General features: G+C 51.4%; 1 protein-coding gene across 1 annotated transcript in view; it reads right to left on the bottom strand.

The window, feature by feature from the left end:
• LOC137635470 (torsin-1A-like) overlaps positions 1-21,198 on the bottom strand; it is a 148,326-nt gene that overhangs the window by 39,804 nt on the left and 87,324 nt on the right. The window contains exons 5-6 of the mRNA XM_068367933.1: positions 18,750-18,898; positions 11,356-11,500 (exon numbers count right to left, since the gene is read on the bottom strand). Of these exons, the coding sequence (XP_068224034.1) occupies positions 11,356-11,500; positions 18,750-18,898 (294 nt within the window). The remainder of the gene's footprint in view (positions 1-11,355; positions 11,501-18,749; positions 18,899-21,198) is intronic.

Here is a 21,198-nt window from a genome sequence, read left to right on the forward strand (position 1 = left end):
TCCCCCTACTCTGGGTAGGGGAAGGCGAGACAGAAGCCCCGTCGGACCGTCCACTGGGTGACGGTAGCGGCGAAGAGACGCTAGATTTCCTGGGCGAACGTTTCGACGACTTCTTTTTCTTCGTGCCGTATCGCACCCACTGAATCTCACTCCAACCAACACACTCAAAGCACGTATCTGATGGCGAGCACATCTTGCCCCTACAGGAAGAGCAAAGGGAGTGAGGATCCACTTCGGGTTTGGAGAGGAACGCTCCACACGATTTTCCGACTCTAGGCCCAGGACAACGGCGGATTTGCTCCATAGCACACAACCACAAGACACAGGAACGCAGGGAATCAAAGGGATACACTTGGGAAGCACAAGGAAGGGTAGTGAACACACAGGAACACAAGGGATAAGCACAAAGCTACCACGCGGTAACCACGCGGGACACACGAGGCGGACACAAAGGGTCGAGAGAGACGAGAGCGACGTATGGTATCACGTCGCGACCAGAGAACTTACTGGCGCACACGACCCAAGCGGACCTTGACCTAGCGGAAAGGCTACCCTCGGGGCACGTTCTCTTACTCCCGGGTTAGCCCTCCATAGAAAACGGGTATAGGGTATACTACACAAAACTCTGGTCGGTAGAGAGGAGATTACAGGTAACTCCTAAGAAAGTAGTTCGAGGTAAGTATTCGTGTTGGAACAAAGATGGATTAGTGACAAATCCTCCCCCGGGGGGAGAGGTGGAGCTGCCTCGCTAGGGGAAGCAACGCCATCTCTCGAACCCCGAGCTTGGAAAACAGTACAACGGTCTACGCTACCACTCGACGGTCTCTCGAAAGAGACCGACCGAGCGGGAGCTTCGGAGGACGTTTGAGCAACAGAAGAAGAGGCCTTGGGGTTTTCTCCTTTCAAAGAAACCTTCGAAGGAGAAATATCCTGTTTGGACTTCTTCTTCCGTCGCCGTGAAAACCTCTCCCACTGGGAGGTAGACCACTCCCTGCACTCACTACACTTATTATCGCTATCACACCGTTGACCTCTACAGGAAGGGCAAAGGGCGTGAGGGTCTGTCTCGACCGCCGACATGAATGTTCTACAGGGGCGGTCGGGTTATCCAGGGCAGGTGCGCATAATAGCAGAGGCCAATTTCCCAAACAAAACTTTCAAAAAGAGAAAGCAAAAATAAGCATTCAATGGCTGCCAATGAGCGGCGAGGATGATAGCGGACACGTCCGACTACCATCCGAGCCAAGAGCAAAGTGAGTTCAAGCACAAGTGTGTGAGGGGGGGGAGTAACAAGCTACCCTCCCCTACCCCCGCTAACTAGCGGTGTGGGTAGTAAACCCTCGTTAAATTTTAATGGCTCGTCATTTCAGCTACGCCGAAAGTAATACAGTACCCCTATTAAATAGCGTGGTTTGTATTCCAGTTACTGAACAAAGGGTAATGTGTTCTCAGTATTTTAAGTAATTTTTTTTTATTTACTATGGGAATGATTTCAATAAAAGTAAATTACTTGAGATAAGTAAATCCCTTATGGAAGACCCTATCACTCAAATAAGGAGACTAACTCCACTGTTTCACAAATACATTATTATAATACTGTATATCAGATTACGTTAATGCTTTCAAACATCAGATAACTTTAAAACAAGACACCATTGATGAATCGATTAATTTTTTTTGGTTTTTCAAATCTAAGATGCCGCACTAGCAATAGAACCTTACTAAAAATTTATTCATATGACTTTTATCTAATCTTCTCACGGTTAAAACACTGTATTACCATACCCAAAAACAATCTAAAAAAGGCAAAAAAATATTTTGAAGTAGTACTGTAGTCAATCTGACTTATGTAATATGAATGACTGAGGTAATCCCTCGCCGTTTCGTGGTCTCAGTGCATCACGGATTTTCGAAAATATTCATCAAAAATTTGAAAAAATGGTGCGAGAGTTACGCGGGCGCTAGCAGAAGGCAGAGAGTACAGTAGAACATCAGGTATCCACACGGAGATGGTGCGCAACTCAAAATCCCCCTCTCTGATTCGCAGGCCATCTTGGCTCCAGAATCTCGCAAGCTGATTGGCCAAGCCACCGAGACGCTTTACCCAGCATCTCTCCCTGCCATGCGCCCCGTGAAGGGAGACCGCATTCATTGTTCTCTCTCGCTTCGAGTGTATTGCTTAGTCTTGCCGTGTGGAACTTTTAGCTGTTTTCTTGTGCTTTTTAGGGTAAAATAGTGTTTGTGACGCCCTTGAAAATGGCTCCTAAACGTCCTCTACCCTCTAAATCCTTTAGTGAACCCAAGAAGAAGAGAAAAATGATGACCGTGAACGAAAAAGTAAACTTATTGGACATGCTTAAGGCAGGCAGTAGCTATGCGTCTGTTGCCCGCATTTACGGAGTGAATGAATCGATGGTTTGCTACATAAAAAAGATGAAATGAAAATACGTAAAACTGCCTCAATAACGTTCTCCAAGGACACTAAGCGTGTTGTAACTCCTCGTAATAAGACAATTGTGCAAATGGAGAATGCATTATCAATGTGGATATCGGACTGTCGGGAAAAGAAGGTTAATCTCGATACCAACATGATTCGAACGAAAGCCAAAACCCTGTATGAAAACGTGGTTTTGTTGCCAGCAAGGGCTGGTTCGAGAAATTCAAGAGGAGGTTTGGCCTTCGTTCCTTTGTATGGGGAGGCCGCCTCGGCAGACCAAGAGGCAGCTCTTCGTTACGTCGAGGACGAGTTCCCGAAATTAATTAAAGAAGGTGGCTATCTCCCGGAGCAGGTGTTCAATATGGATGAGACTGGCCTCTTCTGGAAGAGGATGCCGTCCTGGACGTTCCTTTACAAGGACGAAGTAAAGAAGCCAGGGTTCAAGGTCCACAAAGATCGCGTCACTCTCCTCATGTGCGGGAATGCTGCGGGCTTCATGCTCAAGTCCGGCTTAATTTACAAGTCCATGATTCCCGAGCTTTGAAAAACAAAAACAAAGCCTTGCTGCCCGTCTACTGGATGAATAATAAAAAGGCATGGATAACTAAAGCCCTCACACTCGACTGGTTCGTGAACTGCTTTATCCCACAGGTGAATCTGTACTTCGCGGAGAATGGGCTGACCTTTAAGGTCCTCCTCTTGATGGACTGTGCAGGCGGACATGCAACGGATCTGCATTATGACGTGGTCCAAGTGGAGTTCCTGCCACCCAACACCACTTCCCTCATATAACCAATGGATCAGGGGGTCATTCGGGCTTTCAAGGCCCTCTACACGATTTCCACGATGGAGGGCCTCATCTCCTCCATCGATGAAGATGACGAGGACTTCAGCCTCAAGAGATATTGGCGGGAATACAACATTTTAACGTGCCTGGCTAACATTCAGAGAGCTCTTAATGAGATGAAACAGCAAACATTTAATGCAAGTTGGAGAAAATTGTGGCCAGACGTTGTTCATGACTATGAGGCTTTACGCAAGACGAAGTTCACCACTCTGCCGTAGATAAGGCTGTGAGACTGGCACGGTTAGTAGCCAACTAAGGTTTCTCTGACATGACGACGGATGACATCAACTCACTGATCGAGTGCCACTCAGAGCCCCTAACCGACGAGGACCTTGTCGAAATGACAAGATCAGCGAGTGAGGAGGAAGAGGCAGCCGATGTCGGCGACGACGACAAAGCTGAAGAACGTGGCCTTACCTTGGACAACCTGCAAGAGCTCTGCAACATGGCACGGGCTCTGCAACAAAGGGCGCAGGAAATCGATGATAATATGGTCAGAGCCATCGAATTTAGTAACCGTATTGACGGTGTAATGGCGTAGTACAAGAGCACCTTTGCTCAATTAAAAAAACAACGTCAACAGCTTCCCATCACGGTGTCCCTAGTGCGCCGAAAACCTTCTGCAGAAGCATCAGATACTCCTCCTGCTGCCTCTCCGGCTTCCCACGGAGCCACTACGCCACCTCCTGCAGTTTCTCCAGCTCTATTGGAAGCTTTTGTTGACGATCCACCGCCTCTATGAGGCGTCACCTGAAGAGTAGTACTGTAAAGCTCTCGTTAACCTGTGCAGTAAATCATCTGCCCCAGGTTCCTCCTGTGCGCTCTCCTGCTGCTGTCGCTGCTGTGCCTGCCGATGCCGCTGTTCCTGACTTAGCGCCACGGCACTCACCCTCACGCGTTCGCACCACCGTTCCTGCTACGGGCCAGGGTCTCCCTACGCGCCGACTCCCTTTTGCGCCCCGGCGCCCTTCAGCAGTTCCTGTTACAGCGCGCCAGCGCTCACCTGCGCTCATGTGCCCACCGGCACCCCAGCATCCCCCGGTTCCTGCCTCGTCGCACGCAGTCAAGGAGGCTTCTTCGCTGGCGCACAGGCGCCCACAGGCTCCTCCGGACTCGTCGCGCCCGTCTGGAGAGACGCGCGACAGGCGCCCACACGCTGTTCCAGCTCCAGCATTCACGCGCTGTTCCAGCTCCAGCGCGTCATCAACGCGCTACGACATCCCAGCGCGTCGCCCAGGAAACGTCGGACCATCTCAGGATCTCTACTGCAAGATGGGATAGCTGTTCTGAAAAGGTACTTCCCTGCTTGTTGATATATGCCACTACCGTGGTGTTGTCACACATCACCACCACAGAGTGGCCCGCCAGGACTTGGTGGAACTCCTGAAGTGCCAGGAACACGGCCTTCATTTCTAGCAGGTTTATGTGAAGGTACTTTTCTGATTCTGACCACAGGCCTGAGGTCCTGTGGCTCAGAACGTGGGCCCCCCACCCTTTGTTTGATGCGTCCGAGAACAGCATCAAATCTGGGGGAGGGACGAGAAGATCCACTCCCTTTCGTAGATTCTAGTCTGCCACCCACCACCGGAGATCCGTCCGTTCCGCAGGACCCATAGGGATCAAAGTGTCCGGGGAGTCGTGGCCTTGACTCCACCGGGACTTGTCGCCACTGGAGGGATCTCATTCTGAGGTGACCGTTGGGAACGAGCCGGGTCAGGGAGGAAAGGTGGCCGAGGAGACAAAGCCACGATTGGGCTGGGAGTTCTTCTCGATTGAGGAAAGGTCTCACAGCGTAGACCGCTGAGGCGACCCCGGGTCAGAGAGTATGCTTGCTCAGGTCTCGACCTACAGTAAGTTTTTGAAGGCTTAGGTTTCTATGAAGTCCAGCAAGAAGTCCAGCAAGGCACTCGGGGTAGGATGGGCGGGCCATTACCCGAAAGTAGTTCGAGGTAAGTACTGTTAGGAAAAATACAAATTACTTAAAATTTGTGATTTGTTCCATCACGGAGTACTTACCTCGAACTACTTTCTTAGGAGACTTATACTGTAGGAGGTGGGAGTGTCCTTAGGACCTAGAGACCGTGACTAGTATAGGAGAGGAACCTAGATACTGCACAGGTGTTTCATCGTCATTGTTAGAGGTGAGTTACGTATCTTGTTATAAGAATAAGTTCTAAAAACATATCTACAGTATATACACGTACACTATTTATATCTACATATGTATGTACATGTGCACTTACACTATTTATATTATTTATGTATAAATGTAAATGTACATACAGTACACGTAATGTATTAAATATGACAAGTTCGTAGATAATTTGTATTTTTCCTAACTATACAAACCTTAGCTATTTACATGGGGTAATTACTTCGGCGTAGCTGAATGACGGGCCATAAAAGTTTTAACGAGGGTTTACTATCCCGCCGCTAGTTAGTGGGGGGAGGGGGAGGAGGAGGAGGAAATACAAACCACGCTATTTACATGGGGTGACTTAACCCTTAGGAAGGGTGGTAAGTACCCTGCCATACTGGCTTTGGCTTGCCTGGGGACCCCGAACTCGAGTGTGTAGGAACTCAAGAAGTAAGGGGTCCCTGCTCCTCGCTGACAGCTGTGAAACTGCTGCGGCCTACGTAAGCTGTGTGTGAAGGTGAGAAGTGACTCGTCCTAGGAAGTTGACCTGGAGTTCTTCAGATGGAAATCTAGGCTAGGACACTCCCAATACCACCTCGTCAGGGTATGGGGACATGGCAGTATTACATCTTAATACTAGGAACACAAGGGAGCATGGCTTGCCTGCAGAGGTTCGAGGTCAGCTGTGCAAGGAACCCAGGATGCTGCTTTCTCCAAGGGAGGAGAGGATGAAGAAAAGAATAAGGGCCAGTCAAACCGTTTCATTCACGCAGACTAAAACCGGGTAACAATGCCCTCAACCTTCTGCTACTTGTCCAATAAGGAGCCTGAGGTTAGACCAGTTGTTGTGCAGCCACCACAGGGCCGATAGAAAACGTATCAAGCCTCCTGTGTGTCACGTCTTGCAGGTAGTGGGCCGTGAAGGTGGTCTGACGCTTCCACACCCCAGCTTGAAGGACCTGCGTCACTGAAAAGTTCTTCTTGAAGGCCAGGGACGTAGCCACGCCCCTGACGTCATGCGCTCTAGGGCGACGTGACGGAGGAGGGTCAGGATTCAAGGCCAGAGGTATTACCTTGCGAATCCAGGCTGAGATGGTATTTCTGGTGACCCTCCTCTTCGTCTCCCCGGTGCTCACGAACAAAGCTCGCACCTGGGGATGAACTGCAGCTGTTCTTTTAAGATACAACCTCAGACTCCTAACTGGGCACAGTAAGAGATGGTCTGGGTCATCTGTTACAGAACGGAGACTCGAAACCCGGAAGGAGTTGAACCTTGGGTCCGGCACTCCCGGGTTCTGAGTCTTGGCAACAAACTCAGGGACGAACCTGAACGTTACCTCCCCCATCCCCTTGAATGGGCGACGTCGTACGAGAGACCATGAAGTTCACTAACTCGCTTGGCCGAGGCCAAAGCTAACAGGAGAACAGACTTCCAGGTAAGGTGGCGATCAGAAGCCTGGCGTAATGGTTTGTAGGGAGGTCTCTTAAGAGACCTGAGAACTCGAACCATGTTCCATGGAGGAGGTCTCACTTACGACTGAGGGCAGGTAAGTTCACAACTCCGTATGAAAAGGGAAAGTTCCAGCGAGGAACAAATGTCCATTCCTTTAAGCCTGAAGGCAAGACTTAAGGCTGAGTGATAGCCTTTCACTGCCGAGACTGAAAGGCGCATTTCCTCCCGCAGATAAACGAGGAACTCCGCTATTGCTGGTAAAGTGGCATCAAGGGGAGAAATACCCCTTCCACGACACCAACCACAGAAAACTCGCCACTTCGCCTGGTAGACTCCTGCGGATGATTTGCGCAGGCGGCCAGACATCCTGTTCGCAACTTGTTGCGAAAATCCCCTCTCTGTGAGGAGATACTGGATAGTCTCCAAGCGTGAAGTCGAAGCGAAGCCACGGCTTTGTGGTAGATGTTGGAGTGTGGTTGTTTGAGTAGCTCGTGACGTGGAGGGAGCTCGCTCGGAACCTCCGTGAGGAGTTGCAGAAGGTCCGGGAACCACTCTGCATGATGCCACAGCGGAGCTATCAGGGTCATTGAGAGATTGACCGATGTTCTGGTCTTGTTGAGTACCCTCTTCATCAGACAGAACGGGGGAAAGGCGTACACATCGACGTTGTCCCACCGTTGTTGGAAGGCATCCTGCCAGAGAGACTTTGGGTCCGGGACTGGGGAGCAGTACAGCGGGAGCTTGGTGTTCAGCGCCGTAGCAAACAGATCCACTGTTGGGGAACCCCACAAAGTCAGGACTCTGTTGGCTATCTGAGGATCCAAAGACCGTTTGGTACTCACTATCTGTGTCGCCCTGCTCAGACTGTCGGCGAGCACATTCCTTTTGCCCGGAATGAAGCGAGCCGCTAGTGAAATCGAGTGGACTTCGGACCATCTCAGGATCTCTACTGCAAGATGGGATAGCTGTTCTGAAAAGGTACTTCCCTGCTTGTTTATATATGCCACTACCGTGGTGTTGTCGCACATCACCACCACAGAGTGGCCCGCCAGGACTTGGTGGAACTCCTGAAGTGCCAGGAACACGGCCTTCATTTCTAGTAGGTTTATGTAAAGGTACTTTTCTGATTCTGATCACAGGCCTGAGGTCCTGTGGCTCAGAACGTGGGCCCCCCACCCTTTGTTTGATGCGTCCGAGAACAGCATCAAATCTGGGGGAGGGACGAGAAGATCCACTCCCTTTCGTAGATTCTCGTCTGCCACCCACCACCGGAGATCCGTCCGTTCCGCAGGACCCATAGGGATCAAAGTGTCCGGAGAGTCGTGGCCTTGACTCCACCGGGACTTGAGTCGCCACTGGAGGGATCTCATTCTGAGGTGACCGTTGGGAACGAGCCGGGTCAGGGAGGAAAGGTGGCCGAGGAGACAAAGCCACGATTGGGCTGGGAGTTCTTCTCGATTGAGGAAAGGTCTCACGACCTTCCTCAGCCTTGCTATCCTTTCGTCTGATGGGAAGGCTTTGTGGAGATTGGTGTCTATGACCATGCCTAGATATACCAGTTTCTGAGAGGGCTGCAGGGAGGACTTCTCGAGATTTACCACGATCCCTAGATCCTGGCAAACTTCGAGGAGCTTGTCTCGGTGGCGAAGGCGAAGGTGTGCGTGGGTGCAGAGGTGAGGGTGCGTGCGAATGCAAGGGCGATTGCTGGCGATCAGGAGAGCGATGGTGCGTAGGCGATCGGTAGTGCGTTGGCGATTGCTGGCGATCAGGAGAGCGATGGTGCGTAGGCGATCGGTAGTGCGTTGGCGAGCGATGGCGCGTTGGCGAGCGATGGTGCGTAGGCGATCGGTAGTGCGTTGGCGAGCGATGGCGCGTTGGCGAGCGATGGTGCGTAGGCGATTGGTAGTGCGTTGGCGAGCGATGGCGCGTTGGCGAGCGATGGCGCGTTGGCGAGCGATGGCGCGTTGGCGAGCGATGGCGTGTTGGCAAACGATGACGCGTGGGGCGAGTACGCGACTGACTGCGCACAGGCAAGTTAGCGCGTGGGCGAGTCGGTGACCTGTGGCAATCAGACGCGTAGGCGCGTTGACGCGTTGGCGAGCGTTTGCGCACAGGCGAAGGATCGCGCGGGCGTGTAGGAGATCGCTGACGCGTAGGATGGCGCGCAGTAGCGCGGTGAGAAGTTTCCAACTGGGGCGCACGGCCAGGGGGCGATGATGTGCTGAAGGGCGAACGCTCGTGGGCGGTGGTGCGCAGGTGATGGTCGACGCGCAGGGGAACACTGGCGAGGCAAAGGATCAATGTCCTTTCCTGCGCCCAGATCTGAAGATCGTGGGCGCGTGGGCGAACGTTGGCGTGCATGGCGCGCATCAGGAACTGGGCACGCAGTAGTGCGCTGACGAGCAGGATATCGACGGCACTCAGGAAACCGTTGACGCGCAGTACGCGCAGCAGGGATAGAAGAGCGCGCAGCAGGGATAGAGGAGCGCGCAGCAGGGATAGAGGAGCGCTTGCGAGCAGGAGAGCACTGGCGAGCAGGTGAGCGCTGGCGAGAAGTCTGTTGACTGATCAGCAGGAGAGCGCTTGCGCCCTAGGAGATCGTGGGGGCACAGGTGAAACCTGACGCGGAAGGGACTTACCCACAATGTGGGATAAGCCCTTCTGCCCCGAAGGGACTGGTGCTTGACTGATCAAGGGGTGTGTAGGCGCCCACTGCGCATCTGCATCCAGGAACGGTGATGGCAGGTCGGGAGATCTGGCAGGCGTAGGAGATTGCGAACAATCTGCGGAGATGTCCAGCGATGTCACTGCAACGGTCTGCTCCTGACGAGAAGAATCCTCTGCAGGGGACGACGAAGGCGAAGACCCGAAGAGGCGCCTCCTAACTCCCTTGTAAGGAGAAGGAAGGCCTCGACGGCGAAGAGGAGGGCGAGCCTTGCGGCGAAGACGACCTCGAGGCAGAGTATCACCGTCGTCAGTCCTCCGAAGAGGAGTCTCTGTCAGTGCACTCCCCCGAGGGGGAGAAACACCCGCAGGAGACACCGTTGGACTCAGCTTTTCCCTCGAAGGATGTTCGGAGGGGGAACCTGAGCCTTCAGCAACATCCGCAACAGCAGCAGCAGGGGTTTGACCCGACCTGTCGGAAGCCTCTGCCACAACAACGTCGACAATAGACAGAGGGTCTACCTCTGGTATTACCGGCAACTGTTGGACAGCTGCCCCCAACTGGATCAGATCAAACAGGGCTTCCTTGGAGGGCGAGCCCTTAAGCCCCAAGGAAGCCCAAAGCTGGAAAAGATCATTGTTAGTAACAGTTTGGTCATCAACAATGTCCTCCCCCCGGAGGAGGAGGGGGAGCTGCCTCGCTATAAGAGGCAACACCCTCTCCCGAACCCGGAGGTTGGGAAACAAAAGAATGGCCTACGCTACCACTCGACGGCCTCTCGCGAGAGACCGATCGAGTGGGAGCTTCGGAGGAGGTTCGGGCAACGGAAGAAGAGTCCTTGGAGCCTTCCTTCCTCAAGGCAGCCCTTAAGGGAGAACGGTCTCGCTTAGACTTCTTCTTACGCCGCCGGGCAAACCTCTCCCACTGGGAGGTAGACCACTCCCTGCACTCACTACAATTATCATCTCTTTCACACCGTTGACCTCGATACTGCGGGCAAAGGGTGTGAGGGTCCGTATCGACCGCCGACATGAATGTTCCACAGGGGCGGTCGGGGAGTCCGGGGCACTTCCGTATAATAGGAAAAAAAGGTAGAGGCCAACTTCAAACACACAAAACTGTAAGAAAAAAAAAAACTGATTAAGGCTATCAACAATGCGAGGACGAGACAGACACGTCTGCTCATCATCTGAGCCGAAAGTGAAGTGGAGCAGTTCACCAGTGTGTGTGTGTGGGAGGGGGGGGGTTAGCTAGTTAACCCTCGTTAAAAATCTAATGGCTCGTCACTTTCGGCGTCCCTATGTAAATAGTGTGGTTTGTATTTCGGTTATGGAACAAATGATTTTTGGAATTTTGGCCAGACCCAGTGCTAGTACAGGGAAGGTCATTCAGTGCTAATGTGAAACTGGGAGGTAAATTAAAGGTTCAACATGGGTGCAGGTAGGGGTCAAATGGCACACCACAGAGGTAATTGACTCCCAAAATGGCACATCACAAACACTTGATTCCTAAAATGGCACACAATAGATAGATGACTCCCAAATGGAACACCATACAGATTGTTGACTCCTAAACCTTTAATACTTTGGAACTTAAACATAGTATACAACACCTTGAGTAGTGATAGTGCTTTCCTTGTAATCTGCACAAATTAAGACAGACTTTTTAAACAAAAAATAAAATCATGAAAGAAAAAGAAATTTAGCACATTTGACTATGTTTGCAATAGATACCAATCAAAACAATAATAAAACCAAGGATGAGCTACAACTTTACTAAAATACTTGAACACTATTTAAAACCTTATAACACTTACTTAATGAATTCCTTGCTTCCTTTAAGATCCCGTTGATGAACCTCATCCCGAATACAAGATTCAACGTGACGCCGTTCCAAGGGAAGAAAGGGAACATAGTAGTCTACTAGACAGCGTTGTATTAGTTCACTCTTATGTAATCCACCTATGGGGGAAAAATCAGGAATTTCATTCTAAACTTTTTCTTTTACCTTTTATGAAATTATTCTAATACAAATATCCCTTTGCAGTCATGAACTTGCTTTGGTTTAAAGTACGTGGTAGGCATTTCTGTCTCATAAGGAACTTTCTCCTCTATTTTTGAAAAGAATAACTGAGGAGCAAAAAATCACAAATTTTAAGTAATTTGTATTTTTCCTAACAGTACTTACCTCAAACTACTTTCTTAGGAGTATCTGGTATCGCCTCCCATCCGACCAGAGTTTTGTGTAGTTTACCCTATACCCGTTTTCTATGAGGGGTAACCTCAGGCGGAGTGATACGCGCCCTGAGGCTAACCCCGGGTCAGAGAGCATGCTTGCTCAGGTCTCGACCTCCAGTAAGTACTTGGCAGCTTAGGTTTCCAAGAAGTCCAGTAAGGCACTCGGGGAAGGAAGGGAGGGCCATTACCCGAAAGTAGTTCGAGGTAAGTACTGTTAGGAAAAATACAAATTACTTAAAATTTGTGATTTGTTCCAACACGGAGTACTTACCTCGAAATACTTTCTTAGGAAACTTATACTTTAGGAGGTGGGAGTGGCCTTTCAGACTTAGAGACCGTGCTGAAGTATATCCGAAGAACCGAGATAAGAGGCTAGGTTCTGTTGACCCCAAAGAAATGCGGGGAGAGGAAACTACACAAAAAACTTATCTTAGTGTCTAAGTAACTCACCTCTGCAAGAAATCCTAGGAGACATGTCCTTCCAAAGACAGTGTATCTTGCAGCAGGCTCAGAGGGCTATCTGAGTCCATTTTGGAGCGGAAACAGGGGAAGGAAGAACAAGGGGGGTTAAGAAACGAACCTGTGTCTCTTGGACTTACTACCCCCGGTTATTACTGGGGCTACACCTTTAAACCGTTTGGAGCGCGGAAATGACGGTGCCTATCGAGAACCCGTCCAGGGACTTCCTCGAATAGTCCTTCAAGTAGTGAGCAGTGAAGGTTGACTGGTTAGCCCAGGTGCCTACTCTCAGGATCTGGTCCACTGCCATATTCTTCTCGAATGCTAATGAAGTACTCAGACCCCTAATGTCGTGGGGTCTGGGTTTTCTTGGCAGGGGGATACCTGTACTACTGTAGGCCCTGATAATCACCTGCTGCAGCCAGAAGGAGATAGTGTTCTTCGAGACTAGCTTCTTCACTAGGCCTGTGGAAACAAAAATACTTTTGATCTCGGGTCGAAATCTGGCTGTCCTCTCCAAGTATTTCCTTACTGCCCTGACAGGGCACAGACGAAAGTCCCTCGGGTTATGCGAGCGAGGGATTGCTGGAACTGAGAACCCCTCAAACCTGGGATCCCACACGGCCGGATTCTGGGTCTTTGCCACGAAGGATGGCACGAACCTGAAGGTAACTTCCCGCCAACCCTTCGAGTGTGCGACCTCGTAAGACAGTCCATGAATCTCCCCCACTCGTTTTGCTGAGGCCAACGCCAACAGAAAAACTGTCTTGAGGGTGACATCCTTGTCCACGATGTCCTTTAGGGGTTCGAAGGGCGGTTCTGACAACATCTTCAGGACCCTGGCCACGTCCCACTGTGGCACCCTAACAGCTTGCAGGGGACACGATTGTTCGAAACTCTCAATCAGCATCGAGATATGTCTAGAGGTTCCCAGGTCGATGCCCTTCAGGAGGAAGACTTGGCCCAGAGCAGCTCGTACTCCCTTGATGGCCGGGATGGACATGTTCACCACGTCCCTGAGATAGACCAGGAAGTCCGCTATCTCCGGGATGGAGGCCCTCAGTGGTTTGATGTTCTTAGAGACGCACCATTTAGTAAAAGTGGTCCACTTTGCCTGGTAGACCGCTGCCGATGATCGTCTCAGGTAACATGACATCCTTGCTGCCGTTCCCGACGAATAGCCTTCTTTCCTCAGGAGACGCTCGATAACCTCCACGTGTGAAGGCGGAGGGACTGAGGGTTCTCGTGGAACCTTTGAAAGTGGGGCTGCCGGAGAAGGTCTGGCCTGTCTGGAAGGGGCCAAGGTGGAAGGCGTGCCAGTTCTTTTAGATCCACGAACCACTCTCTCTCCGGCCACCAGGGCGCTACCAAAGTCATCCACAGGTTGTCTGCCCGCCTCACTCTGTTGAGGACCTGTCTGAGCATCCCGAAGGGAGGGAAGGCGTAAACGTCGAGGTTGTCCCAAGGGTGCTGGAAGGCGTCCTCGAACGCCGCTTTTGGGTCTGGCACAGGAGAACAAAACACAGGGAGCTGTGCGTTCAGCCTCGTTGCGAAGAGGTCCATCACTGGCATTCCCCATTTCTGAATGATGGTTTTGTCCACTTCTGGGTGTAGGGACCATTCGGATCCCACTACTTGTCCCAACCTGCTGAGGCCGTCGGCCAGGACGTTCCTTTTTCCTGGAATGAACCTTGCTGAGATTCTGATCTGCTCCACTTCGGCCCATTCCAGAAGTTCCAACATGAGGACGCAAAACTCCTTCGATTTTAGTCCTCCTTGCTTCTTTATGTAGGCCACCACCAAGGAGTTGTCGCACATCAGTGCCACAGTGTTCCCCCGGAGTAGATGGACGAACTCTATGCACGCCCTTCGCACTGCCCTCATAATGTGCTGGGTTTTCTCCTCGTCCGTCCAACTCCCTCTTGCTGACCTTCCGAGGAGATGGGCACCCCACCCCTCCTTGGAACGTCCGTGAACAGGAGCATCTCTGGAGGGTCGGCCACATAGGGCATTCCCTTGAGGGTGTTCAATCTGCCGCCCCACCACTCTAGGACCTCCTTTGTCTCCGGGAAAACCGGAATCACCTTGTGGGGGGAGTCCCTCTGGTTCCAGAGCTCCTTCAGATTCCACTGGACCCCCCTGAGTTTCAGCCTCCCCTGGGGGACCAGTTTCTCCAATGACACGAGGTGGCCTATCAGTCTCTGCCAGTCCTTCGCTCTCCTGGGCTGGCCCGACAGGAAGGGACGGAGGATCTGGTCTAAGTTGTCTAGTCTCTCCGCGGAAGGGAAGGCTCTCGCCAACTGGGAGTCCAGGACCATTCCAAGGTAGGTCATCCTGGTGGAGGGTATCAATTGGGACTTCTTTAGGTTGATGATGATACCCAGGACATTGCAGAACCGCAGTAGCTTCGCGCCTTGCTCCCTCAGTACTTCCCCTGAGGCAGAAAGTAACAACCAATTGTCCAGGTACCGAATCAGGCGAATGCCCTGTTTGTGTGCCCAGGCTGAGACCGTTGTGAAGACCCTCGTGAAGACCTGAGGGGCTGTGGACAGCCCGAAGCAGAGGGTCTTGAACTGCAACACTTGGGTACCCCATTTTACCCTTAGGTACTTCCTGCTGGAGGGGTGAACTGGAATTTTGAAGTATGTGTCCTTGAGGTCTATAGACATCATGAAGTCCCCTTCCCTCAAGGACCCTAGGACCGACTTCGGGGTGTCCATCTTGAAGTCGGTCTTGCACACAAACTTGTTGAGGGCTGAGAGGTCTATGACCGGTCTCCAGCCCCCTGTCGCTTTCTCCACCAGGAAAAGTCTGCTGTAGAACCCCGGACCTGGGTCCTTGACTGGCTCTATCGCTCCTTTTGCCAGCATCGCCAAGACCTCCTCTTGCAGAGCTGTCCTTCTTAAGGGTCCTTGGGGGCCAACCACTCTACCCATTGATCTGGCATCAGAGGTGGGGGGTCTGATAGGAAGGGTAACCTGTACCCTTCCTTCAGGACTGCTACGGTCCACGGGTCCGCTCCGTGATCCTTCCATGCTTGCCAAGAATGTCTGAGGCATCCCCCCACCTGAGGCTTCGGCAGGAGTAGGGGGCCTCTCTCCCTATCTCTTCCTAGAGGTGCGGCCTGAACGCCCTCTTCTGGCCACTGTGTAGGAAGGCCTATAGGTGGATTGAGCTGACGCTGTTCCTCTACGGGAGGGCTGTGAGGATTGTGACCAGGCCGTAGTAGGGGTGTCTCTCCTGGGCTGGCTAGGTGACGCCCGAGGAGGGAGAGGAACATCGGAGGTGGTCCTTCTGTGGGTAGGTCTTCTCACTGGAGTGGGTCTGGAATCACCCGTATCTTTGAGTTTCCTGACCCTTTCTATTGATTCCTCTGCTGCCTTCAGGGGGAAAATGGAATCGTCCAACAGGGGCAGACTTCTCAGGGACCTCGCTTCTCTGTCAGGAAGACGCCTGGTGATCTTGTTGAGGACCTTGTCCCTCCTCCGTAGAACCCAGTTGGCGGCCTGCGTTAGGGACTGGTATGATAGGAACTTCAGGGCCTTACCTCCCGAGCTAATCAGCTCCGGAACAATGAGGTCGTACGAGGCCTGGACTCCTACTAGAGTGGAGGCCCACCAATCCAGCCACGAGGAGACGTTCACGAGGTCCTTCGCTATTTCCTCCATCATGGTCGCTTCTGATGGAGAGAAGCAGACTGGTGCTGTAGTGGCCCTTTCTTCCGCTGCTCCTTGACCTAAAACGGCGAGTGCAGGCTCCACCGTACAGGCACCTGTACGATGGCCCTCCGGGAGGTAGAACTTGCTCTGCGACTTCAGGTCCTGAAGCAGCTTAGAGGAACTCTGGGTCTTGGGGGCTTCGGCGTGGTTGTCCACGATCTTATCCAAGTGGGCCCTACCTAGCCTAACATCCCTGGCTAACGGGAGTGCTAGAGAGGGTCTCTGCTGGACGGGGGCATCCACCAGTCTGCTGAGACTGGAGCGCCAGAATTCTTCGGAAGAGGGCTCGGGCTCGTCCATCCTATGATGTCTCCGAATGAGCCCTATCACCCTCTATAGGCTGACACCTCCGCTGCTGAACCCTCCACATTGTCGTCCAGCTCCTCCATAGGACGTACTGCTGCTTGAGACAGAGCCCCTCCGACGGAGACCTCCGTACGGGGGGAAGGAAACGACTTGGCACGTTCCAACTCCTGAGGTTCTGGACATAGGACGGGCATTGCCGTCAAGACGGGGGCCTCCGTCCTAGGTCTATCCTTCCTCGCGGAGGTCCAGGCATCCGCGGGCTTGCTCAACGAGGAGAGCCGTATCTCACGTTCCTGACGGCTCAGTGACGCTTTGGAGGTCGGGACGCGGCTGCCAGACCGAAGGGGCGACTCTCTTTGCTGGGCGGATGGAGTCAGAACCTTCGCGGACTTATGCCTGTCTGCTGGGACCTGAAACGACGACTCCCTCCGTCGGTCGAATCTGCCGCTGGATGCGTATCTCTTCAGCGATCGAGCTCTAAGGCGCCAACTTGAAGAGCCCGGGACTGCTGACAGCTCGATGAGTTTGCTGCGCTGGATGACCACCATTCTTCCCCCGGGGAGCTACTTCTCCTAAATTTTCTTCTGGGGGATCTGGATCGTCTACCCACGTGGCGAGACCTGGAGCGGGAGCGAGAACGGGAGTGTCTCCTGCGGGACCTCTCACGATGTCTTCGGAGTTTCCTCAGGGCTTCATCCTCCGAGGAGCAGGAAACAGCCTCGACTGAAGAGTCCGACGACTTGTAGGACCTCTTTGGCGGGCCCGACTCGCGCAATGTCGTTGGAGGGTTCCCTCGACGCTCGATGGACGACGGGGCATGTAAGAAGACGTCCGGAAGAGTAGCTGATGGCGCTGGAGGGGAGCGCGGGCGTTCTTCATTGGGGGACCAGGTTCCAAAGCCTTAATCCATCCTCAACGAGGACCTGAAGGGCGTCTTCGGGGGTACCCACGCGAGGGGGTCTGACGGCGGCGAATCTTCTTTCTCAACGGCACCCTCGGCTGCAGAGGTACCTGAAAAGCACGCCCAAGAGGCGGGAGAAGAGTTAGGAACATTTTTCCCCCACATGGGGTCATCTGAGGAGACGTGCCCTGCTTGCATCAGGACTCCGTCCCCCACACACACTCCCGTCCCTCCCTCAGGCCCCTCACTTGCCTGGAATGACGCCACAACCTCACTATCTTGCATTTCAGACTCCTGGGGAAGGGCCACAGGCCCTTTCCCCGCAACGGACTTACCTCGTCCCCTACTCTGGGTAGGGGAGGATGGCAGATACTCGGTCTGACGACATGCCCGGCGAAGCAAGAGGAGAAGAGATGCTCGGCTTCTTAGGCAACTTCTTCCATGCCTTCTTCTTCTTGGTGCCGTAACGCACCCACTGCACCTCGTTCCAGGACACGCACTCCGGACACGTGGCGGTAGGGGAACACACACTGCCCCTACACGGCGAACACAAGGAGTGCGGGTCTACTTCAGGTTTCGACAGGAAAGCACCACATGATCTACCGGCCATAGGCCCAGCACAACGGCGGGGATGCTCCATGACACACTAGAAAAGCACCACGAGACACAGGAACGCAAAGGGAAAGAATAAGGAAGAGCACAGAGGCACCACGTGGGGACCGCGTGAGACACAAAGGGGTCGGAGACACAATGAGTCGCACTAGGATTAGGAGAGCGTCGAGATGATATCGCGACGCGACCAGAGAACTTACTGGAGGTCGAGACCTGAGCAAGCATGTTCTCTGACCCGGGGTTAGCCTCAGGGCGCGTATCACTCCACCTGAGGTTACCCCTCATAGAAAACGGGTATAGGGTAAACTACACAAAACTCTCGTCGGATGGGAGGAGATCCCAGATACTCCTAAGAAAGTAGTTCGAGGTAAGTACTCCGTGTTAGAACAATTTAAATTTAAGAAATTTGTATTTTTCATTGCTATTCATATCCGAGTCTTTTGCAATAGAGAATATCTTTAGCAGCACTGAAACAGCTGCTGAATTCATTAACAAGGTAATTAACATGAGTTGGTGATTGCAGTCAAGTAGTGACGCCCACTTTCTTGTCAAAGACTTCACTTTATACCTTCAGGTCAGGACTGAGAAGGATGGTTGAGATTAGATGTTTAGCTATTAAAGACTCAGGTTTGTACAGCTATGAAAAATTCAAATTACTTTTAAAATTCTTTATTGGTTCTTACCCCAAAACAAACATTTCGTCCTTTAAAACCGACTCAATTACTGGTGGGAAGAAATCCCCCTAGAACCAAATTAGTTAGTTCTTTTTCTTTACAGGAATATGCTAGTTTCCCTGGTCCCGTACAGGAGTGAGGATGACTCACACAACTCCCTATCAGCCCATCATACAGACTAATAACTCCATTATGAATATATGTACTGTATTTACTAATTTCATAAATAAAATTTTTATGTAAAGTAATGTAATAATTAAACATGAAATAACACAAATCCTAAATGCACCTCAACAACGTACCTTGTTCATTAAATGCACCTTCTTCAACTAGATATTCCAAATCCGACATTGTGATGTCCTCTCTATTCTTTCCACTTTGCCACGCTTGCAACATAAACTTGGTTATCTCAGTACCACCCGTGTTACTTAAGAATATAAAGATTGACTTTCTGTAAATTATAGAAATATGTTTTGATAAAAATAATTGAAGCTAAAAATTATAATTGCTATTCTAATAATAATTTCTTTTTCTTAAGGTAATTTGTATATTTCACCGTGCTACAAACGTAAACCCTTTAAAATATCGGATGAAATATAGAATGGCCACTGAAATAACAAATTTGGAAATAATTTGTATTTTTCCTAACATACAAACCTGAAGCTATTTATAATAGAGTATTACTTTCGGCGCAGCTGAAAGACGAGCCATGATAATTTTAGTGAGGGATAACTACCCCATCCACTAGTTAGCGGGTGGGGGTAGGGAAGACTGGCTACCCCGCTCACTCACACCTCTCGGCTGAGTAACCACTTTGCTTTATGGCAGGACTTCTCGGGGGACAGGGTGGCGGGCCAATTTGTATAAATAGCTTCAGGTTTGTATGTTAGGAAAAATACAAATTACTTACAAATTTGTTATTTGTTCCGACACATATACAAACCTTCGCTATTTATAATAGGGTGACTTACTCTTAGGAGGGAGGAAGTCCTCACCAACTGGCCTTGGTCATGACCCGGGGTCCTCTCTATTTCGATCTGTGATCGAAAGTAGAAGGGACCCTACCCTCACTGAAACCAAGTGCCGATATGAGGTAATGCACTGATAGCGGCCTGCAGAAGCTTGTATGTGAGTGGAACTAACAGTGTGGCTTGTCTTTAACATAGGAACTCGAGTGCAAAACTTAATGTTCTTAAAGACTTACCCAATACCCTCCCTCTAAAAGGTATTGGGGACATAACAAAGTATTCTTCTATACTTAGGAGGCACAAGGGAAATGGGTCTTACCTGCAGCGAAGTGAGGTCAGCTATGTTGAGGCTTGCAGAGCTGTTTTCCCCAGAGGGGAGAAGGTGAAAGGAAGAAAGAAACCAGACATTCTTACTTATTCACCCCAGACTAATCCGGGTAGCCTTAGCCGTCTGCTACTTGTCCATCAAGGAGTCTGAGGTGTTTAGACCATTTGTTGTGCGACCACCACAGGACCATTGGAAAAGGTCTCCATGTTCTTGTGGGTTACGCCTTTGCCGGTCGTGGGCCCTGAAGGTCGATTGATGCTTCCACATGCCAACTTAAAGTATCTGCACCACAGAGTAGTTTCTTGAACGCCAGGACGTAGCAACGCCAGTGACGTTACAAGCTCTGTGTCTTAGGATGGAGGAGAGTCTAGATTAAGAGTAACCTCAATTGCCTTCCGATCCCAGAGGGGAAGGAAATCCTTGAGGTCCTCCTCTTGACCTTCCCCGTGCTGGTCAACAGTGCTGACACACGGGGGCGAGCTGGTATTGTTCTTTTAAGGTAACCCCACAGACTCCTCACTGGGTAAAACCCCAGTAGATCGGTTTCCGGTTCCCGAACGAAGACTCTTTATTCAAAATGGGCTGCACCTAGGGTACAGCACACTCGGATTTGAGTCTTGGCAATCCACTCAGGGACGCCGCTGAGGATTACTTCTCCCCGTCTCCTAGGGTAGGAGACATCAGATGTTGGATCGTACAACACACTAACTCTCTTGGTCAAAAGCCCAAGTGAGTAGAAAGGGCGTCTTCTGTGTAAGGAAGCGATCTGCTGTTGAGCCTACGGTTCGTAGAAGAGGGGCCTTCAGAGACTGAAGGACCCAAACCGTGTTCCCAGGAGAAGGTGGAGATCCGACGGGGGACAAGTTATCTCACACTTGCATGAGTAAAGGCATCGATGGGAGAGAATCCCTTTCCACGACATCAGTCACAAAGGACCGAACACTTCGCCTGGAAGACCGACGCTGAAAAGTGTCTGAGGTGCCTAGACATCTTTTCCGTAACCTGTTGGGAAAGGCCTCTCTGAGAGGGGTGGTTTAGGATCGTCCCAGGCGAGAAGTCGAAGCAAAGCTACGGCTTAGGAAAGTGTTTACATGTGGCTGCTTGGAAGATCGTGTCGTGGAGGAAGATCCCTCGGATCTCCGTCAGGAGCTGTAGAAGGTCCGGGAACCATTCTGCGGGTTGCCATAGCAAAGCTATTGGAGCTCTGTCAGGGGCTGCAGAAGGTCTGGGAACCATTCTGCGGGATGCCATAGCGAAGCTATTGGAGTCATTGATAAGATCCTGCTTATCCTGACTTGGCTGAGGACTTTTTCACCAGTCCGAATGGGGGGGAAAAAACAAGGCACACCTCTAGGCCGCCCCACCGATCTTGGAATACATCTTGTTTGAGATCCTGGGGAACGGTCGAGTGGGAGCCTGAAGATCAGGGCCGCTGTGAGCATAACCACAGTCGGG

This window comes from Palaemon carinicauda, unplaced genomic scaffold (genome assembly GCF_036898095.1).
Source record: "Palaemon carinicauda isolate YSFRI2023 unplaced genomic scaffold, ASM3689809v2 scaffold129, whole genome shotgun sequence".
Lineage (NCBI taxonomy): Eukaryota > Metazoa > Arthropoda > Malacostraca > Decapoda > Palaemonidae > Palaemon > Palaemon carinicauda.